The sequence below is a fragment of the Gobio gobio genome, assembly GCF_949357685.1.
Source record: "Gobio gobio genome assembly, chromosome: 16".
Lineage (NCBI taxonomy): Eukaryota > Metazoa > Chordata > Actinopteri > Cypriniformes > Gobionidae > Gobio > Gobio gobio.
This window is the reverse complement of record NC_137109.1, coordinates 12,138,830-12,159,941: the sequence shown is the minus strand read 5'-3', so window position 1 is coordinate 12,159,941 and position 21,112 is coordinate 12,138,830. Positions and strand designations below refer to the sequence as shown.

At 42.4% G+C, this 21,112-nt stretch overlaps 1 protein-coding gene across 1 annotated transcript in view; it reads left to right on the top strand.

Annotated features, from left to right (window-relative positions):
• gabra4 (gamma-aminobutyric acid type A receptor subunit alpha4) overlaps positions 1-21,112 on the top strand; it is a gene marked incomplete at its 3' end in the record, with an annotated part of 82,348 nt that overhangs the window by 42,844 nt on the left and 18,392 nt on the right. Inside the window, exon 10 of the mRNA XM_079838529.1 lies at positions 5,912-6,177. Coding sequence (XP_079694655.1) covers positions 5,912-6,177 — 266 coding nt within the window. The remainder of the gene's footprint in view (positions 1-5,911; positions 6,178-21,112) is intronic.

The window sequence follows — 21,112 nt, the reverse complement described above, 5'->3', positions numbered from 1 at the left end:
AACATATCTAGCACCTCTGGCTAAATGTAGCATGTGATGTACCTATTGATCGTTCCAGATCGGTCTGCACGTGGGCGTTTGTGAGTGCGCTATGATCGTGTGAAGTTTTCCAGAGAGTGTAGATTATTCTCCAGAGCTGTGAGCTCATCAGTTTTTACACTGGGTTCAGTTTGGTTTGAGCCCGAGTTGGATGCAAATCCCTCTGTCTGCCCCCGCAGATCCGAGTGCCACCATGAGCACTAGCGGCACCTGTTTTCCACTGTAGCTAGGTAACTCAGGTGAAGATGTAAACTTCACTGTTTTATTCATGGTTTTGTCCTTTTGCTGTTACCAACAAAAATGAGCATGCACAGAATAGCACTTGTGCTACCGCAGGTATGTGGTAAGAGATGCAAAGAATGATGTTCACAGAAGGCAATCAATCAATCAATCAATCAATCAATCAATCAATCAATCAATCAATCAATCAATCAATCAATGTATTTATTTATTTTAAATATATTAAATAAATATATTAAATAAAGCTTAGTTTACGACCAATAGGTTGTTTTTACTTTTCAATATTTTTATGACATTTAAACACTTTCCCCACAAGCTTATACTACATTTAACAAATGTTTATTATAATATAAACATTTTATTTATTATATTATAAATAAAATATGAAATAATATAATACATAAATTATATTTATTGTACTATTTAAATAATTTAAAATGTGAAATATTAAGACAGTGAAGCCTATTACATTTTCAATATAAATATATACACATTTATATTATAACAAATTTAAACTACATTTAACAATGATCTATTATAATTTAAATAATTAAAAATATATTATTCTAATTGTTAAATGTAGTATGCATTTATGGGTAAAGTGTTTATTTGTCATAAAAAAATATAGAAACAACCAAAATGGCCTTAAAATAAGCTTCATTGTCTTAATATTTCACTATTTAAATTGTTTGTATATTATAATAAATATAATTTATTTAATGCATGTTTAAATGTAGTATAGATATGTATATATAATAACATATTTAAAAAGAAAGTAGTAGGCTATAAATCGAAATATCAAGAAAATGAAGTTTATTTTAGGACCATTAAGATGTTTTTATTTTCAGTATTTTTTATGGCTATTAAACATTTTCCAATTATTGTAATGATATTTTTATTTTATTTTTCATTTTTACTGTATTTGCATATACAATTACTGTAATACAGTGTTTTTATTAAATCAGCATAAAGACAGTACAACAACTATTACCATCATGTATAATTTATTTATCAATTGCATTAAAGAGAATATGATTATTTGCATTACGATAAGAACGAGGGCAAATGTACTTAATAGTCATGAAAAAATATAATATGTTTTTTGTTTCTTTTGGATTTAGAGTTGAAATATACGACCCAGATATGTTCTTGACAGGCTTTGTTTCAAGTGGACTCGAGTGGTTCAGAAAACAGCTGTCATGCCAAACAACAAACAACAAATTAGTGTCTTTTCATGTCCATGTTTATCTGTAACGTCTACAGGCACTTGCAAACTCAACAATACAGAGAAAATATGTAGGAGAGTGTGTTAGTCTTGTGTGTGGGGTTGGCTTTATGTGCAAGAGGTTTGTGTGTGTTTTCTTATGTTTTATTAGCGTGTGCATGTGGGTGTATGTGTGAGTCGAGAGAGATTCTGTGTGTGTGTGTGGGAGGAGAAGGGATACTGGCTGCCTCCGTGATTGTGTGTATTTTTGTGTTGGTGTATATGTGTGACTCACGTCTGGCATGCTCACTGCTCTGTGGCAGAAATGCTTCCAACTTAAGACACTCAGGTTAAGAGTGAATTCCTGACTCCCCCTGGTGGTTCAGAGTCTTACTGCTATAGAAATACCTCGTTTTGGATCTGACCTTTAACTTTTATGTCAGACCCCATAAACCAAATAAACCTGAAGATTGACCATAATGTGAATGTTTGGAGAAGTTCTGCAAGCTGAACATTGTGAAGGGAAAATTTTTACTAGTTAAGATTGCACAATAAATAGGTTAATCATAAAGGAGGAGAATATACTTCCCATAAAATAAGAAATCCCTCCTATATTTTTTTTTATTCCAAGAAAAATGTTAAAGCAACTGCTGAAATTACTATCTTTTTTAATTGACATCACAAATGAGAAAACCCTAAAGAACCTTTTGTGCAATGGAAAGATTCTGTGATTGTTAAATGTTCTTCATCGCTTAGCCGACGTGAATGACGTAAGCATGCTCCGGCCCGGTACGTTAAAGGGTTAGTTCACCCAAAAATGAAAATTCTGTCATTAATTACTTACCCTCATGTCGTTCGACACCTGTAAGACCTCCGTTCATCTTCAGAACAGAAATGAAGATATTTTAGTTGAAATCTGATGGCTCTGAAAGGCCTCCATTGGCTCAATGGCACGTTACACTCTCAAGAGCCTTAAAAGGTACTAAAGACGTCGTTACAAAGTCCATCTCACTACAGTGGTTCTAAACTAACTTTATGATTCGGCGACAATAGTTTTGGTGCGCAAAAAAACCCCTAAATAACGACTTATATAGTGATGACGATTTCAAAACACGGCCTCATGAAGCTTCGAAGCGTTATGAATCAGTGAGCCGAATGATGATTCGGATCGCGTGTCAAACCGCCAAACTGCTGAAATTTGGCGATTCAAACCGCTGATTCGACTCACTGATTCATAACGCTTCGAAGCTTCATGAGGCCGTGTTTTGAAATCGTCATCACTATGTAAGTCGTTATTTAGGGTTTTTTTGCGCACAAAAACTATTGTCGCCGATTCATAAAGTTATTTTATAACCACTGTAGTGAGATGGACTTTGTAACGACGTCTTTAGTACCTTTTAAGGGTCTTGAGAGTGTAACGTGCCATTGAGCCAATGGAGAGCCATCAGATTTCAACTAAAATATCTTCATTTCTGTTCCGAAGATGAACGGAGGTCTGACGGGTGTCGAACGACATGAGGGTAAGTAATTAATGACATAATTTTCATTTTTGGGTGAACTAACCCTTTAAGTGCAATGTGGGTGCAACCCAGTGGGGAAGTGGGGAGAGGGGACAATTGTGCTCAGGCTCGGGACAAGGCAAAAGGACCAAATCCAGTGGGAACAGTAAAGTCTACATGCGCAGTCCTACGTCACCGGACTAATCTTCATGGTACTTTAGACCGTGATGGAAACGCAGACAGCAGCAGGTCTGGGGGAAATAGAGTTCCTGGGAAAAAAGTTCCTGGGACAAATTGTTCCGGGCAATTTTGGTGGATACGGGGCAAACCACTGATGTCAATAAAGAACCTTTATGGAAATGCATCAGTTTGTGGATGTAAAATGGGTTGTAAAAACAATGCTGCCTTTAAATTGGAAGAACTCTTTTACAGAGTGACTACTTGAATATTTTCTTTGAATTATTGTTTCATTGTGCCGTTATTGTGTCGTTATATCCAGTTGCTTCTGTTAGCCTAATGCTATGGACTTTTGTGGTAAACTAATGGGGCACTAATAGTTTTGCTCATCAAATTTCCTTGATTTTAAACTCTCAGCAAATTATTTTGCTGCATGGTAGTTTTAATGCACTCCTGAGGGACACAGACTGGAAAGAGAAGGGGAAATTAAAGGAATTATAATCACTAATGAACACTTATGGACTATTGGACTGATACCCAGACAGTTTATTTACATTCATGATTTGCAGTCAAAGATGAAGCATTTGTACCTGTTTATAAGAAATAAAGATTGGCAGCGGCTATTTGCAAGTGTAAATAGCAACTAGATTCTATTTACACTCAGTGAGTGCAAATAGCTGTAGATGCTATTTACTTAGAAATTGCATACTAAGTGAAAATAGTGATATATTCTATTTACACCATGTAAAAGTAGTTCTTTGCAATATGTGTAAATAGTAATTAGATGCTATTTATATATTATTTTGACAGATACATACTATTTGCACCTCAGTGTTGTTGTACATAAACAGAATGCAATAATAACAGAGTGTAAATTATTATATTTATTAAAATTATTAAATGGATGCCGCCTTAATGGCCCTCCCTACACCTATCCCTAACCTTACCCAATAAATGCTTTTATTATTATTAAACATTAAGTTAGGCACTTTATTTCCATTTTTAGAAAATTTTCTTAATTTTTATTGAAAGTAAATGCCTTTCCGATGTGATTTGTGATGAGAAAAGAGAGAAGAGCGAGCTTTGCAAAAGGCGGATTCGAACCCGGGTCGATTGTGTCAAAACCTAGATCTTTAAGCCTTATGCTTTACTGACTATGTCACTGAAAACATTGAAATTTATAATCTTGTTTTTCCCAAACTTTTTTAGGCGGAGCTAGTGCAAATAGCACTTGCCAACAAGGCATGCTATTTGCACTTATAAATAGACACTCCAACAAAGATTTTGTAACACAGATTATGTCAGCAGAAATTACACGTAAAGAGCAGTATGTTCATATTCAGCTCATTACAGACAATCTTAATTATATAATTACTTAATTGTTGCAGACAAAATGACATCAGATAAAGTGGTTCACGGGAGTTTGTATAATGCTCGGAATTGCATGCATACATTCACACATTTTCATAATACACAACCTTAAACACACACATGCAAAAGCATGCATGCTCAAACTTGCAAACTCGCAATTTTTTTCCTGACTTAAAGGGATAGTTCACCTAAAAATGAAAATTATCCCATAATTTACTCACCCTGAAGCCATCCTAGGTGTATATATGTATTATGTTGAAGTTATATTAAAAAAAATGTCCTGGCTAATCCAACATTATAATGGCACCCCAAAATGTGAATCCCAAAAAAGTGTGTCCATCCATTATAAATTAGTTTGTTTGAACTAATTTGTTTAATTTGAGTTGGCTCTACTCAAACCAATTAATTATTTTGATTATTTTGCAGATTATGCCATTAGGCTATATTTTCGTCAGCATAAAATTGATACAATATGCTAAAATATGGTTCCCTTTCAGTCGGTGACGTCCGAAGTATACGTCTCCGTTCCCTCCTTCAGGGAACGAGGGTTACATACGTAATCGAGATGTTTTTTATTTTTCAGTTGAGAATATTTCCTATGACTGACTCAACCTGGCCTAGCCTGGCCAGCATTGACATTATAATTTGAAGTTTTAGATACGTTGAAGCAAAACAGTAAAAACAGTATCCCATGCAATGTCCGGGAATAGCATGCATACAGAAAATGTACATACTATTCACAGTATACACATTGCATACTGCAATATAGTAGTAGCCTATGCTATTCCGAACACAGCTTACATACTGATTTCAGTGTTCATGAGTTGTATTTAGTAGATGCTGGCAAATATAGTAGATCATCAGGGTATTCCATGCAGAAAATGTGCATACTACTACGCACAGTATACATACTCGATACTGTAGAAATAGTAATAGTAGTATGATAGTATGGTATTTCGAACACAGCCTCTGTTTAGTTGCAAAAAGTGCAATGGGCTCTGATTGGTCGGCTGAACCAGTGTGTTGTGATTGGTCAAACGCTTCCAGTGTTTTTGTTAAATGTCACGTCCCTTACCATAACTGTGAGTTTCAAAACACTACTAACCCCCTTCATTTTGCATATGCCTTGGGGCGGGAATTATTTAAATGAGGAATATAGTGACGTTTTCGTTCCTGGAAGAAAACTCAAGACTACAATTGAGGCGTTTCAGGACATTCAGAAACAGTGTGCACTGATATAGGGAACTTCCTTTGGAGTGACTTTGTAACTTAGAAGATCTTTTTCATGCTCAAACAGCAACATTACACACTAAAGAAAGAATAAGAAAGAAAAAAAAGTATTAGAGATCTTAATGTTCTCTTCTCTTTGTTTTTCTCACAGGAATCACCACGGTGCTGACGATGACGACCCTTAGCATCAGCGCCCGTCACTCTCTGCCCAAGGTCTCGTACGCCACAGCCATGGATTGGTTCATCGCGGTGTGTTTTGCTTTCGTCTTCTCTGCTCTCATCGAGTTTGCCGCCGTGAACTACTTCACCAACGCACAGGCGGAGAGAGCCAAGAGAAAACAGGCCGCTGCCGCTGCAGCCAGTGCCAAGAGCTCCACACCGTCAGCCAAAGCGAAAGACACAGAGGAGGTTCTACAGGTGAGATGATGTTACAGACATTACAAAGGCTACATATACATAATAAAACACACAGTTCTGGCTTTAAATTTTGATGGGATGAGCCATGTCTGAAACTGTGTAAAATAGTTTAATTATTAATGTGCCACATTGCACAGTTCTAATGCTGCCTTCAACTCCTCCTGAGGGGTTCCTACTTACAAGCTCAAAAGACATAATTACGATGTGATGTGCGTTCAAGTGATTTTCAATGGGGAAAAAGTGGACACGTTGGCAAATGTTTTACTTTCCAAATAAAGCAAGATGGTTATTGCAACCTGTTTTTTTATCATTCTGGTGCTGCCAAAAAGAATGATGGGAAGAGTATTTTGGTCAAAAAAATCTGTCATCTTATTACAGTCTCAACCAGTAGTATTTTATGGCAAGTTTAATTGCTATTTTTCAGCAGCACACAAAATGGATGGAAACTCAATTAACTGTATGTGTAAAATAAGATATTTACGGAGCCCCTGTAAGGGGACATATTGGTTGAGATGGGAGTAAAAATTAATTGGCAATGCTTTCGTGTTCTCGCAAATGTTTTGAGTTCTCCTGAGAAACCTTGCTTTTCGCAAAACTTTTGTTCCCTTTCGAGGGAACTCCCACTGCATCGGAACGACGAATTTGGGGACACTCCCTAAGCAACAGCGCGTCTGAAGTATGAATGAAATCAGGCCAATCCTGATTGGTGTTGCGTCATGACGTAACTATGACGGCATACCCAGAAGATACTTAAAGGGGAGCCTGAGCATAGTAATGGCAGTTATCACTCTTCAGCATAGCGCTCTTTGTGAAATCTGTCTGTCTATTTATTGTTGTACGTTGTGAGAGAGAGAAAAAGTGTGTGTGAAATGGCGACTGAGAAAGCAAGAGACTTCAAGCAGTGTGTGCATCCGTGTCCCCGTTATATGTCGGGCTCGGACACACACTCGCTTTATGTACAGTGCCTGGGTGTTGAGCATGCTCGGGCGGCTCTCGAGGGAGCCGCCTGTGATCAGTGTGAGCGGCTCACACTCAGGCTCTTGTGCTCTCGGCTGGCCGTGTTTGATGAGGCCGGCCAGCCTCGTGAGCCCTCTGGTTCTGGACCCGCAGTCGCCGAGGCGGCTCGGCGTCGCAGATCCTGGGGCTCACAGCGGGATCTGTCAGACAGGTTTGGGACTGCTGAGGCACCTTCCCAAACTTCGTCTGATGATTCCGAGATTCTCCCTCCCCGTGTGGAAGCCCGCGCTGCGGCTTCTTCCCCCGGGGTGGAGAATCCGGTGTTCATTCTCTCTGGTTCTGAGGAACCAGATGAGGTGGACATCGAGGCGGGTGGTGAAGCACCATATGAGTCGCCACTTCACCCACCCGCTCAAGAGGAACTGGTCGAGGTTTTGACCCGTGCGGTGGCCAAATTAAGAATTGATTGGCCACAGGAAAATGAGGAAATCCAGCCACCAAGCAGGCTGGATGACCAATTCCTTTCACGCCGGGCTCAAACACCTCGCCGGGGCTTGCCTTTTTTCCCGGACCTGCACAATGAGTTGTGCAAGTCTTGGAAAAAGCCGTATTCGGCGCGCGTTTCCAATCCCCCTGTATTGGACTATTCTAATGTCCTGGGGGCGCGTGAAGCTGGATACGGGACGATGCCGCGGGTGGAAGATGCTCTCGCGGGCTATCTTTCTCCCGAATCGGCATCGTCGCTGAAAGCCCCGGTACTGCCCACCAAGCCCTGCAGGGACACCTCAGCCTTGGTGGGCAGAGCCTATATGGCGGCTGGGCGGGCTGGTAGTTCCTTGCATACTCTATCCATTTTGCAAGCCTACCAGGCCGACCTCCTGAAGGAGTTAGATGAGGGTGAGAGTCCCTCTCCAGGGGACATATTGGAGCTCCGGAAGGCCGCGGATTTGTCTCTCCGCATCACCAAGGAGACGGCCCGTGCTGTGGGCCGCTCCATGGCATCCATGGTGACTGTGGAGAGACATTTGTGGCTGAATTTATCGGGGATGAAGGAGAAGGATAAAACCTTCCTCCTAGACTCCCCGATCTCGCCTTCTGGACTGTTCGGCGACGCTGTTAATACCGTCGTCGACAGATTCCAGGAGGCGAGGAAGCAGTCAGCGGCCTTCCGCCAATACCTCCCTCATCACTCCAAAGGGAAGGCTGCCTCCAGTGGGCAGCCTCAGCCGTCCACCAGTTCCTCGCACCGGCAGGTGCAAAAGCAGAGCGTCGCCTCTCGAGCCCCTCCTCCTGGAGCTTGGCAACAGAGGCGGCGCTCGCACCAGCAGGCTTCCGCACCTATGGGCGATTTAAGAAACGTCCTTCAGGCTAGGAAGGCTGCTGGGAAGAAGTCCTAGTTTCGGCTGGACTTCAAAGAGCGGTCCCCCCCGCGCGGGAACAACCGAGGTTGTCCCCGCCGCTGCGCTCTCGGGAGATCGATGTGGTAATCCCGCCGTCACAGACGCTTCGGGCCACATCGATTTCCCGCGGACGTTCACTGCTCCAGCCGCCTCCAGGAGGACTTGCGACTGGGCAGTTAACGCGTCCGTACACCGAAAATCGTCGAGGATCGGTTGACACCCGAGGCCAGCCTCGAGAGGCTGGTTCCCTTAGTAGATTATCTCGGTGCGTGGAAACGCCTTCCGAGTATTTCTACGTGGGTCCTGCAGACTCTAGAAAAGGGTTACAGACTGCAGTTCAGTCATCCTCCACCAAAATTCTGCGGAGTGACATGGACTGTAGTGGAACCAGAGCGGGTTCGGGTAATGGAACAGGAAGTAAAATCCTTGCTGGTAAAGGGGGCCATAGAGTATATTCCCCCACCAGAGAGGGAGTCCGGGTTCTACAGCCGGTACTTCATAGTTCCAAAGAAGGATGGAGGGTTGTGTCCTATTCTGGATCTGAGGTATTTGAACCGATCTCTGATGAGGTTCAGGTTCAAAATGCTCACCATTCCCACCATCGTGAGTCAGATCCGGTCCGAGGACTGGTTCGTCACGATAGATCTGAAGGACGCATAAATCCATATATCCATCCTTCCGTGTCACAGGAAGCTCTTGAGGTTCGCTTTCGGGGGCGAGGCGTACCAATATCGAGTGCTTCCCTTTGGTCTAGCTCTTTCCCCACGCACGTTCACAAAGTGCATGGATGCAGCTCTGGCTCCAATGAGACTCCAGGGCATCCGTGTGCTGAATTATATCGACGATTGGCTCATTCTGGCCCAATAGTACGATATGGCGGTTCGGCATCGAGATATCGTTCTGGCCCACATAAAGTGCTTGGGGCTGAGACTCAACACCAAGAAAAGTGTGTTGACGCCATCCCAGAGAACAACGTTCCTGGGAGTCGTGTGGGATTCGACATCGATGCGGGCGCAACTAGCTCCCGCGCGAGTCGAGACCACGCGGGCGATGGTCTCAGGATCAAGGCTAGGCCGCAGCATCACTGTCAAGCACTTCCAGAGGGTGCTGGGTCACATGGCAGCAGCGTCCAACGTAATACCTTTTGGCCTGCTGCACATGAGACCTCTACAGTTGTGGCTGAAGACCAAGGGGTTTTCCCCAAGGGGGAACCCGTTCCGTATGATCAGGATAGCGCGTGTATGCGCTAGCCATATGGAAAGAACCTTGGTTTCTGTCCCAGGGGCCAGTGTTGGGAGCGTCCTGTTGCCGGAAATCCGTTTCAACAGACGCCTCCCTCACTGGTTGGGGCGCGGTCATGGACGGCCGCTTTGCGAGGGGCCCATGGGAGGGCCGTCATTCCTCCTGGCACATAAATTGCCTGGAGATGATGGCGGTCTACAAGGCTCTCAGGAGCTTTCTCCCGGACCTCGGCGGTCACCATGTCCTGGTACGTACAGACAATACGTCTGTCGTAGCGTACCTCAACCGGCAGGGGGGTCTGAGGTCGCGCCCTCTATGCAGATTGGCGCATCAGATCCTCCTGTGGGCCCAAGGGAAACTGTTGTCCATCAGGGCAATGTATGTCCCGGGGGTCCAAAATCAGGGAGCAGACATCCTGTCCAGGCAGGGGTTGAGGCCCGGGAAGTGGCGACTCCACCCAGAGGTGGTGGAGGCCATGTGCGAGAGGTTTGGCCCAGTGGAAGTGGATTTATTCGCGTCTCGAGAGACGACCCACTTTCCACTGAGGTTTTCTCTCACGCATCCGGCCCCTCTGTGGCTGGATGCCATGGTGCAGACGTGGCCGAGGCTGCGTCTGTATGCATTTCCCCAGATCGCTCTGCTCCCGGGAGTTCTGGAGCGGGTCCGTCGACAGGGCGCCAACCTGCTTCTGGTGGCGCCACGTTGGCCGACTCGAGTTTGGTTCTCGGACATCATAGCTCTGCTGGCAGGTCAACCGTGGGAGATTCCTCTGAGGAGGGATCTCCTGTCTCAGGCAGGGGGCACGATATTTCACCCCCGGCCCGAGTTATGGAACCTTTGGGTCTGGCCCCTGAGGGGGCCAGATACCTAGAGGCTGGCCTGCCGGCGGATGTGATCGAGACCTTACTCAGTTCCAGGGCTCCGTCTACAAGGAGACTGTACAGCCTCAAGTGGGATGTGTTTTCCACTTGGTGTAGAGAGCGTGAGGTGGACCCAGTTAACTGCCCAGTGGCTTCAGTGCTGGAGTTCCTCCAAGATCGTTTCTCTGCAGGGCTTACCCCGTCCACACTCAAGGTGTACGTGGCTGCCATTGGGGCTTTCCACACACCGTTGGGTGATGGGCCTTTGGGTAGGCACCAGTTGGTTGTACGGTTCCTCCGTGGGGCTCGGAGGAAGAGGCCTGTGGCTCGTTCCAGAGTCCCAACATGGGATCTGGCAGTGGTTCTCGAAGGATTGGCTGAGGCCCCCTTCGAGCCGCTAGAGTCAGCAGACCCAAAGAGCTTGACCCTTAAGATGGCCTTTCTCTTAGCCATCACTTCTCTGAGGAGGGTGGGGAACCTTCAGGCCTTGGCGCTTACGCCGACTTGCCTGGAGTTTGCCCCTGGCGAAGTGAAGGCCATCTTACACCCTAGGGCCGGTTATGTGCCCAAGGTGCCATCTAGCGTGGTCAGGCCTTTGGTTCTTCAGGCATTTCATCCTCCGCCTCACGTGATGGCGGAAGAAGGGAGACTTCACCTGCTCTGCCCGGTCAGAGCCCTTAAATTATATGTGAAGAAGTCATATAATTTATAAGTCACAGCGCAGTGGAGGAAATCTGAGCAGCTATTAGTGTGTTTTGGTTCATCTAAGCAGGGGCTGCCTGCGTCAACCCAGACTATCAGTAACTGGATTGTCCAGGCAATAGCCACGGCCTATCAGGTGCGCAACCTGCCTTCACCTATGGCCGTGAGGGCACATTCCAACAGGGGCATGGCCTCTTCGGTGGCCCTCCTTTCTGGGGTCCCTTTGCAGGACATTTGCGAGGCGGCCGGATGGGCTACTCCGCACACTTTTATTCGATTTTATAGTCTGCACCTCCCTGCGACGCCCGGTGCTAGGGTACTCCAGTCCTAGCTGTGCCCGGTCTCCGGCTTCACACTAGGACTGGTGCTACCGTCGGTGTGGCCTAGTGGGTACTCGTTCCCCAAATTCGTCATTCCGATGCAGTGGGAGTTCCCTCGAAAGGGAACGGCTCGGGTTATGTATATAACCCTTGTTCCCTGAGAAAGGGAACGAGCACTGCATCTCGTCGCCACACCTCGGCAGGCCTGGAGCGCATGCTTCATCGCGATAACTGCCATTACTATGCTCGGGCTCCCCTTTATGTATCTTCCGGGTATGCCGTCATAGTTGCGTCATGACGCAACACCAATCAGGATTGGCCTGATTTCATTCATACTTCAGATGCGCTGTTGCTTAGGGAGTGTCCCCAAATTCGTCGTTCCGATGCAGTGCTCGTTCCCTTTCTCAGGGAACTAGGGTTATATACATAACCCGAGCCGTTTTCTTTGTGAGAGAATGCAACGTTTTTTTTAGGGAAACACAAAACATTTGTGAAATAACACAAAAGCATTGTCAAATATTTTTTTCTCCGCCTTGTCCTTTTAGGGGCTCCATAGATAAACTATACTGACAAAAGTTTTGAGACATCTGCCTTTACATGCACATGAACTTTAATGACATCCCATTCTTAATCTGTTGGGTTGGCCACCCTTTGCAGCTATAACAGCTTCAACTCTTCTGGGAAGGCTTTCTACAAGGTTTAGGAGTGTGTTTATGGGAATTTTTGACCATTCTTCTAGAAGCGCATTTGTGAGGTCAGGCCCTGATGTCGGAAGAGAAGGCCTGGATCTCAGCCTCCACTCCAATTCATCCCAAAGGTGTTCTGTCGGGTTGAGGTCAGGACTCTTTGCAGGCCAGTCAAGTTCCTCCACACCAAACTCGCTCATCCATGTCTTTATGGACCTTGCTTTTCTGCACTGGTGCACAGTCATGTTGGAACAGGAAGGGGCCATCCCCAAACTGTTCCCACAAAGTTGGGAGCATGAAATCGTCCAAAATATCTTGGTATGCTGCATTTGATTGCCAGACAGAGAAGCGTGATATGTCAATCCAGAGAACACGTCTCCACTGCTCTAGTGTCCTGTGGCGGCGTGCTTTACCCCACTGTATCCAACGCTTTGCATTGCACTTGGTGATGTAAGGCTTGGATGCAGCTGCTCGGCCATGGAAACCCATTCCATGAAGCTCTCTACGCACTGTTCTTGAGCTAATCTGAAAGCCACACGAAGTTTGGAGGTCTGTTGCTATTGATTCTGCAGAAAGTTGGCGACTTTTTGCGCACTGTGTGCCTCAGCATGCGCTGACCACGCTCTGTGATTTTACGTGGCCTACCACTTTGTGATTGAGTTGCTGTTGTTCCTAATTACTTCCACGTTGTTGTAAAACAACTAACAGTTGACTGTGGAATATTTAGTAGTGAGGAAATTTATGAATGGTCTTATTGCACAGTTGGCAACCTATCACGGTACCACGCTTGAGTTCACTGAGCTCCTGAGAGTGACCCATTCTTTCACAAATGTTAGTAGAAGCGTCTGCATGCCTAGGTGCTTGATTTTATACATCTGTGGCCATGAAAGTAATTTGAACACCTGAATTCAATGATTTGGAGGGGTGTCCCAAAACATATTTTCTTATTATTTATGTTTTCTTTTGATTTTGGGTTAAATTACCTGTCCCTGTTCTTGACAGGTTTTCATGAGATTCGGGCCAAAAAAGGCCCTCGGTTTCATCTTATATTTCACTTCTGCAATAAAATAAATTCACTGTATAAAGAAGCATTATGTGTAGAAGTAGAATGCATAAAAGTAAAAGAGCTAAGGAAGGAGTAATACTGTCAAGTCATTTGTTTTTGTACTTTTGCGTTTTACATAGAGTAAGATGAGCCACCGTTGGTGCATCATGGGAGTTTTGTAGCGTAAACGTTACAAAACGGATGCTAGTTTAATTACAGCTGATAGAGCAGCACATTGAGAGTGTGCATGTGCGCTGTGGATTTGGTCTTTTACTGGGATAATGTGTGTAAGCTGAGATGGCGGATTAGAAGTGGCACATGCTGACAGCTGTGAGACTTAGTGAGAGTGTGTCTGACTGTTGATGTGATGTATTACGGGCCTGTTTTTTGGCCGTTTATTTTTACAGGCTGTTGAAGATGTTAATGTCCCTTATCTAATGGCGGCTCTCTGCAAGCCTTTCGAATCACCAATATTCCTCTTCCTCCTTGTCTCCCTCTCTCTGTCTTCTGCTCATCATAACACACAGTTCTATTTGCAGAGTATTCATCTTTACGGTGAATGTAGAAAATCTCAGCAGATGCAGGTTAACAAAGCTCGTATGACTCAGTCTGTGAGCTCAACACAGAGGGAACTACTGTACGTTTGACTTCATACGCGTTACAAATAATCCAACCTGTGAATTCATCGGCATTATCTCAGCACTTACATCCCAAATGTTCAGTACTGCTTCATTATTTTTTTGCTAGAGTTTCACTGTCACTTTATTTTACAGTGTCATTGTTACATACACTGACCAAAAATGTTCATAGTAGTACCTTAAAGGGTTAGTTCACCCAAAAATGAAAATTCTGTCATTAATTACTTACCCTCATCCCGTTCGATACCCGTAAGACCTCCGTTCATCTTCGGAACTCAAATGAAGATATTTTAGTTGAAATCTGATGGCTCTGAAAGCCCTCCATTGGCACAATGCACTTTACACTCTCAAAGACCCATAAAAGGTACTAAAGACGTTACAAAGTCCATCTCACTACAGTGGTTCTACAATAACTTTATGAAGCGACGAGAATAGTTTTTGTGCGCAAAAAAACCCTAAATAACGACTTATATAGTGATGACCGATTTCAAAACACAGCCTCATGAAGCTTCAAAGCGTTATAAATCAGTGAGTCGATTCAGCGGTTTGGATCGCCAAAGTCATGTGATTTCAGCAGTTTGGTGGTTTGACACACGATCAGAATCATCATTCGACTCGCTGATTCATAACGCTTCGAAGCTTCATGATGCCGTGTTTTGAAATCGGCAATTAATGACAGAATTTTCATTTTTGGGTGAACTAACCCTTTAAGGTACATTGCTACTCTAAGGTACTAATATGCTGAGGATGAAGAAGGTACTGACCGAGTGACAAGCTGTTGCATCCTTAAAGGTACTCTGTTTTTCCGGGTGTAGCCTATGTTACATGTAGTTACTATAGTAATATCTGTAAATTGTCCACACTTACATGCAACTAACCCTAAACGAAACTAAACTTTAATCCGGTAACACTTTATTTTACAGTGTTTTTTTTACATATGTTACTGTACTTGCCATATAATAACAGTAAATTATGCATAATTACATGCAACTGACCCTCAACCAAACCATTATCCTACACGAACCCTGTAGTAAGTACATGCAGTTACTTAATATTACTGAAGTCCTTAAATATATAATTATGCTGTAAAATAAAGTGTAACCCTCTAATCCTAACCCTATAGTAAGTACATGTAGTTACTCAGTACTTATATGTATAAATACAGTGTAAGAAATACACCATAAAATAAAGTGTAACCCTTCACTAACTACACTACAGCTCAAAAGTTTGGAATAATTAAGAAATTAATACTTTTTTATATCAATAAATTGTATTCAGAAGAGACTAATTAAATGATCAAACGTGATATTAAAGACATTTATAATGTAACAAAAAATATATATAATAAATGCAAATAAATGCTGTTCTATTAATCAAAAGATTCCTGAAAAGAAGTTTTCACAAAAATATGAAGCAGCACAAATGTTTTCAACATGGATAATAATCAGAAATGTTTCTTGAGCATCAAATTAGCAAATTTCTGAATCATGTGACACTGATCATGTGACACTAAAATGATGCTGAAAATTACGTTATTAAAAACAGTTATTTTAAATTGTAATATTTCACAATATTACAGTTTTTTCTGTATTTTTGATCAAATAAATGCAGTCATGATGAGCATAAATAAATAAAAATATCCTAATTATTCCAAACTTTTGCCTGTAGTTTAAAGCGTTAGTTCTCCCAAAAATTCAAATTCTGTCATCATTTACTTCCCCTTATGTCTTTCCAAACCTGTAAGGCCTTTGTTCAACTTTGGAACACAAATTAAGATATTTTTCATGAAATCCGAGAGGTTTCTGAACCAGAAACGTCATTGAAACATACAAGGCCCAGAAAGGTAGTAAAAACATTGTTAAAATAGTCCATGTGACTACAGTGGTTTAACCTTAATGTTTTGAAGCGACGACAATAATTTTTGTGTGAAAAAAACACTCCAAAATAACCATCTTATTCAACAATCTTTTCTCTTCAACCTCATTCTCCTACACTATAACACGTAGTAAACACAGTACAACTCTTCCAGGTTCTAGGCCAGAACGCCACCTCATTATTGGTCAGCTCCTGCGTCAGTATCACACTCATGCGTTGTGGTGTTCACATGAACATCGTCAGCCAATGGATGGTGAGTCAGCGTTCTGACATAGAACTCAGAAGCGCTGTACTATGTTTACTACGTCAACAGCATAGTTGACTGATACAGATTAGAAGAAATTGTTGAATTAAGTCATTATTTTTTGTCGTTTTTTACACACAAAAGGTATTCTTGTCACTAAGGTTGAACCGTTGTAATCGCATGGACTATTTTAACAATGTCTTTACTACCTTTCTGGGCCTTGAAAGTTTCAATGACGTTGCTGCCTATGGATGGTTCAGAAACCTCTCTAATTTCATCAGAAATATCTTAATTTGTGTTCCGAAGATGAATATATATATATTATTATTTTTTTTAAAATATGATAACTTAGAAAGTAACAGGACAAATTACAGCATCTTATTGGGGCTTTGCGTTTTCTAAGACAGTTCTTGCATATAAATGGTACTATCAGGGAGCACAATTCCCTCTTGTGTTTTTATATGCTTGATCCTGACCCATTAAGGGACATTAAGAGAAAATCCCAATATGGAGCAATTTAAGTCTGTGTGCGTGCTGACCACAGAACGGCCACGGATTAATGAGTTGCCTTTAATAGATTTTCCTGTGCCTTAATGAAAAAAAAATGGAAAAGAAAATAATGTTCTTTATCTAGACAGACAAAGAGCTTAGAGAGAGAAAATAAGCAAAGGATACAAATGATCAGGGAACTGACATGAACTCTGCATTATCGGTAGGATTCCAGCAATCCTTTTCAATCCCTGCGTCCGAGTACTGCATCTGCTGAGATTTGAACCATTCAAGCAGCAAACACTTTGCTATCCAATGGAGTGCTGAAGATGCCAGGAAAAGTTGTTCCTTGTGGTTAAATACTAAGTACTTGTTTAAAGGATTAGTTCACCCAAAAGTGAAAATTCTATCATTAATTACTCACCCTCATGTCGTTCCAAACCTGCAAGACCTTCGTTCATCTTCAGAGCACGAATTAAGATGTTCTCATCGCTGTAGTCACATGGACTATCTTAACGATATCTTTTCTACCTTTCTGGGCCTTGAAAGTTGCAATGACATTGCTGCCTTTGGATGGTTCAGAAACCTCTCGGATTTCTTAAAAAATATCTTAATTCATGCTCCGAAGATGAACGGGTCTTACAGGTTTGGAACGACTTGAGGGTGAGTAATTAATGACAGAATTTTCATTTTTGGGTGAACTAACCCTTTAACAACAGATTTCAGGCCTGTTCACACAAAACTGTAATGATAACTATATTAGTGTCCACACCAAAGCACAATATAGCTCTGTTTATTGTAAGCACACGTTTTGTCGCTTACCGCTTTAAATACTCTTTAAAACAGGATGGATTCTGATTGGCTGTCCATGTTTTTTTTGTTGTTGTTTTTTTATCATTCATCAGCTTTAAAAAAATTATTCTAAAAGTGATTCAAACGATATTGTTCCTCTGATACCGTTATTGTTATAGTTGTGGTGTGGATGGGCCTCAAAAAGATTTAGCAGATTTTGCCCTAAGAAACTGCCAAATGTTTCTTGTGAGCCTGATCATTGGTCAAAATATGAGGTATGTGTGGGAATTTATTAATATTGCACACCTGCATACCTATATGCAAACTTCACACTTCATCAACGGACAAGTAAATTCTTCATCAAATGTAATACATACTATTAAGGTAGAAATTTGTACGCAGCTTATGTCTCACAGAGCTGCTCTTTCTTCTCTCCTCACAGCTTGCTCTAACATATTTTCCACACACAACGAGACACCAATTACACTTTGCCAACTGTTCATTTCTCAGAGGAAATGGAGAAAAATATCAGGGTGAAACTGGGCTATCAGGTCCAGTGAGAGAAAGAAAGATCTCTCTTCACTATATGTGCTTCGCTCATGTAGAACAACACTGTAATGTACTCTATTGCATATATTTTGAGTCCTTTGTGTGATTTACACTGTGAGTGTGTGTGTGTGTGTGTGTGTGTGTGTGTGTATATATATATATATATATATATATATACACTTTATTGACAAAAGTATTAAGTATTTATTTAGTTGGGACACCCCAATCACTTCCATTGCCACAGGTTTATAAAATCAAGCACCTAGGCATGCAGATGCTTCTACAAACATTTGAAAGAATGGGTCACTCTCAGGAGCTCAGTGAATTCAAGCGAAGTATCCTGAAAGGTTGCTACCTGTACAATAAGCCCATTCGTGAAATTTCCTCAGTACTAAATATTCCACGGTCAACTGTTAGTGGTATTATAAACAAAGTGGAAGAAATTGGGAACAACAGCAACTCAGACACAAAGTGGTGGCCACGTAAAATCACAGAGCGGGGTCAGCGCATGCTGAGGCGCACAGTGAGTAGAAGTCGCCAACTTTCTTCAGAGTCAATAGCTACAGACCTCCAAACTTTGTGTGGCCTTCAGATTAGCTCAAGAACAGTGTGTAGAGAGCTTTGGGGAATAGGTTTCCATGGCCGAGCAGCTGCATCCAAGCCTTACATCACCAAGTGCAATGCAAAGCGTTGGATGCAGTGGTGTAAAGCACGCCGCCACTGGACACACTGGACACTTTGAGCAGAGGAGACGTGTTCTCTGGAGTGATGAATCACGCTTCTCTTTCTGGAAATCCGATGGACGAGTCTGGCTTTGGCGGTTGCCAGGAGAACGGTACTTGCCTGACTGCATTGTGCCAAGTGTGAAGTTTGGTGGAGGGGGATTATGGTGTGGGGTTGTTTCTCAGGGGTTAGGCTTGGACCCTTATTTTCAGTGAAAGGAACTCTTAAATGCTTCAGCATACCAAGACATTTTGGACAATTTCATGCTCCCAACTTTGTGGGAACAGTTTGGGGATGGCCCCTTCCTGTTCCAACATGACTGCGCACCAGTGCACAAAGCAAGGTCCATAAAGACATGGATGAGTGAGTTTGGTGTGGAGGAACTTGACTGGCCTGCAGAGAGTCCTGACTTCAACCCGATAGAACTCCTTTGGAATGAACTAGAGGGGAGACTGCGAGCCAGGCCCTCTTGTGCCTGAATTTGCAAATGCGCTTCTAGAAGAATGGTCAAAAATACCCATAAACACACTCTTAAACCTTGTGGAAAGCCTTCCTAGAAGAGTTGAAGCTGTTACAGCTGCAAAGAGTGGGCCAACTCCATATTAAACCCTACGGATTAAGAATGGGATGTCATTAAAGTTCATGTGCATGTAAAGGCAGATGTCCCAAAACTTTTGTCAATATACATACACAGATCAGGCATAAAATTATGATCACTGACAGGTGAAGTGAATAGCACTGATTATCTCTTCATCACGGCACCTGTTAGTGGGTGGGATATATAAGGCAGCAAGTGAACATTTTGTCCTCAAAGTTGATGTGTTAGAAGCAGAAAAAATGTGTGTTCCCGGTCTGCAGTGGTCAGTATCTATCAAAAGTGGTCCAAGGAAGGAACAGTGTTGAACCGGCAACAGGGTCATGGGTGCCCAAGTCTCATTGATGCACGTGGGGAGAGAAGGCTGGCCTGTGTGGTCCGATCAAACAGACGAGCTACTGTAGCTCAAATTGCTCAAGGAGTTAATGCTGGTTCTGATAGAAAGGTGTCAGAATACACAGTGCATTGCAGTTTGTTGCATATAGGGCTGCATAGCATATATTAGGAAGGTGGTTATAATGTTATGCCTGATCGTTGTGTGTGTGTGTGTGTGTGTGTGTGTGTGTGTGTTTGTTTTTGTGGTTTACGAGGACTTTTGACCTGAATACGCACCAGCATTACGGGGACATTTGGGTTTATGAGGACAGGGGCCATGTCCTCATAATTCCGGCAGTGTGGATGTCATTTACTATGTCCCAGAAGCACCCTCTCCAATTTTGGCGCGATGTCCTTACATACCACAAAACCCTGAAATTTTACTATACACAGTGTATCCCTGATTTCGGGAGTGCGCCCCTGGAGCCAGGTCCCGGTATAACACCTGCGTCATCAAAAATTTGCATAATACACACAAGTGTAAGTTTTGAGGCCTCTGATTGGACAGATCGGTTCCGGTAGGCGGGAAATCGTGAAAACAAGATGGCGCCGGTGGGCGGAGCTTCATTCAGCTTCAGCATAAGTCTGTATAATGCAACATAATGCAAAATACTAATTATTTAAGTATTTTTGCAAGTAATATATTAATTATATGATAAAATCCCGTTTATATTATGATAAGTGTGGTGTAGTCAGAGGTGTATGGGGCAAGTTAATTTCCTGTTTGGACCGGACATGAGAGGACTGCGGACCTGATGAAGGCAACTGTTATTTAAAGGTAAGTTATAACACTGTTTAATAATGTTATAATGCTTCTCTAATAGCCTGTGGGTCCGTTTGTCTTATTTGTGCATGTCCTGTTAGCTCTTCCCAGCTCGTTTTACACTTAGAAAGCAGCTAGCGCTTGATGCTAACGGTGCTAGCGCACTTATAGTGATTCTATTTACAGACAATCAGCGATGCTCGTCATTTAAAACTTGTTTAATAAAGCTGGTACATTATATTTTATTTACAGAGTATTGTTAAAGGTAATATTAAAGCTTAAATGTTACCCAGGTTAATAGAGATGCACAATATTTAAAAAAACTGATATGGCAATATTGTTTTTTTCCCCTGCAATATATAATGCAATATGAAAAACAATTTCACCAGATGACTTAAATAGCTTTATTTGGAAATAACTAATCATTCTAGAATGATTGGTGTGCTTTTGTAGGGGTGTGCGTCTGCATAGAAAATAATAAACTGCAAGCATAGATACAAAAATGGAACAAAAATATGAAATAAACAGTGCCTCATGTTTTCCAGGTAAGTCTAATAGCATTTAGGAACAGTAATAAGGGTATATAGAGTAATCAACTGTAAAATAACACTGCATAGTCTTTACTGTATACATCAGATATAATTATTCCTGGTTAAAGCTACAAAACAGATTTTTTTCTT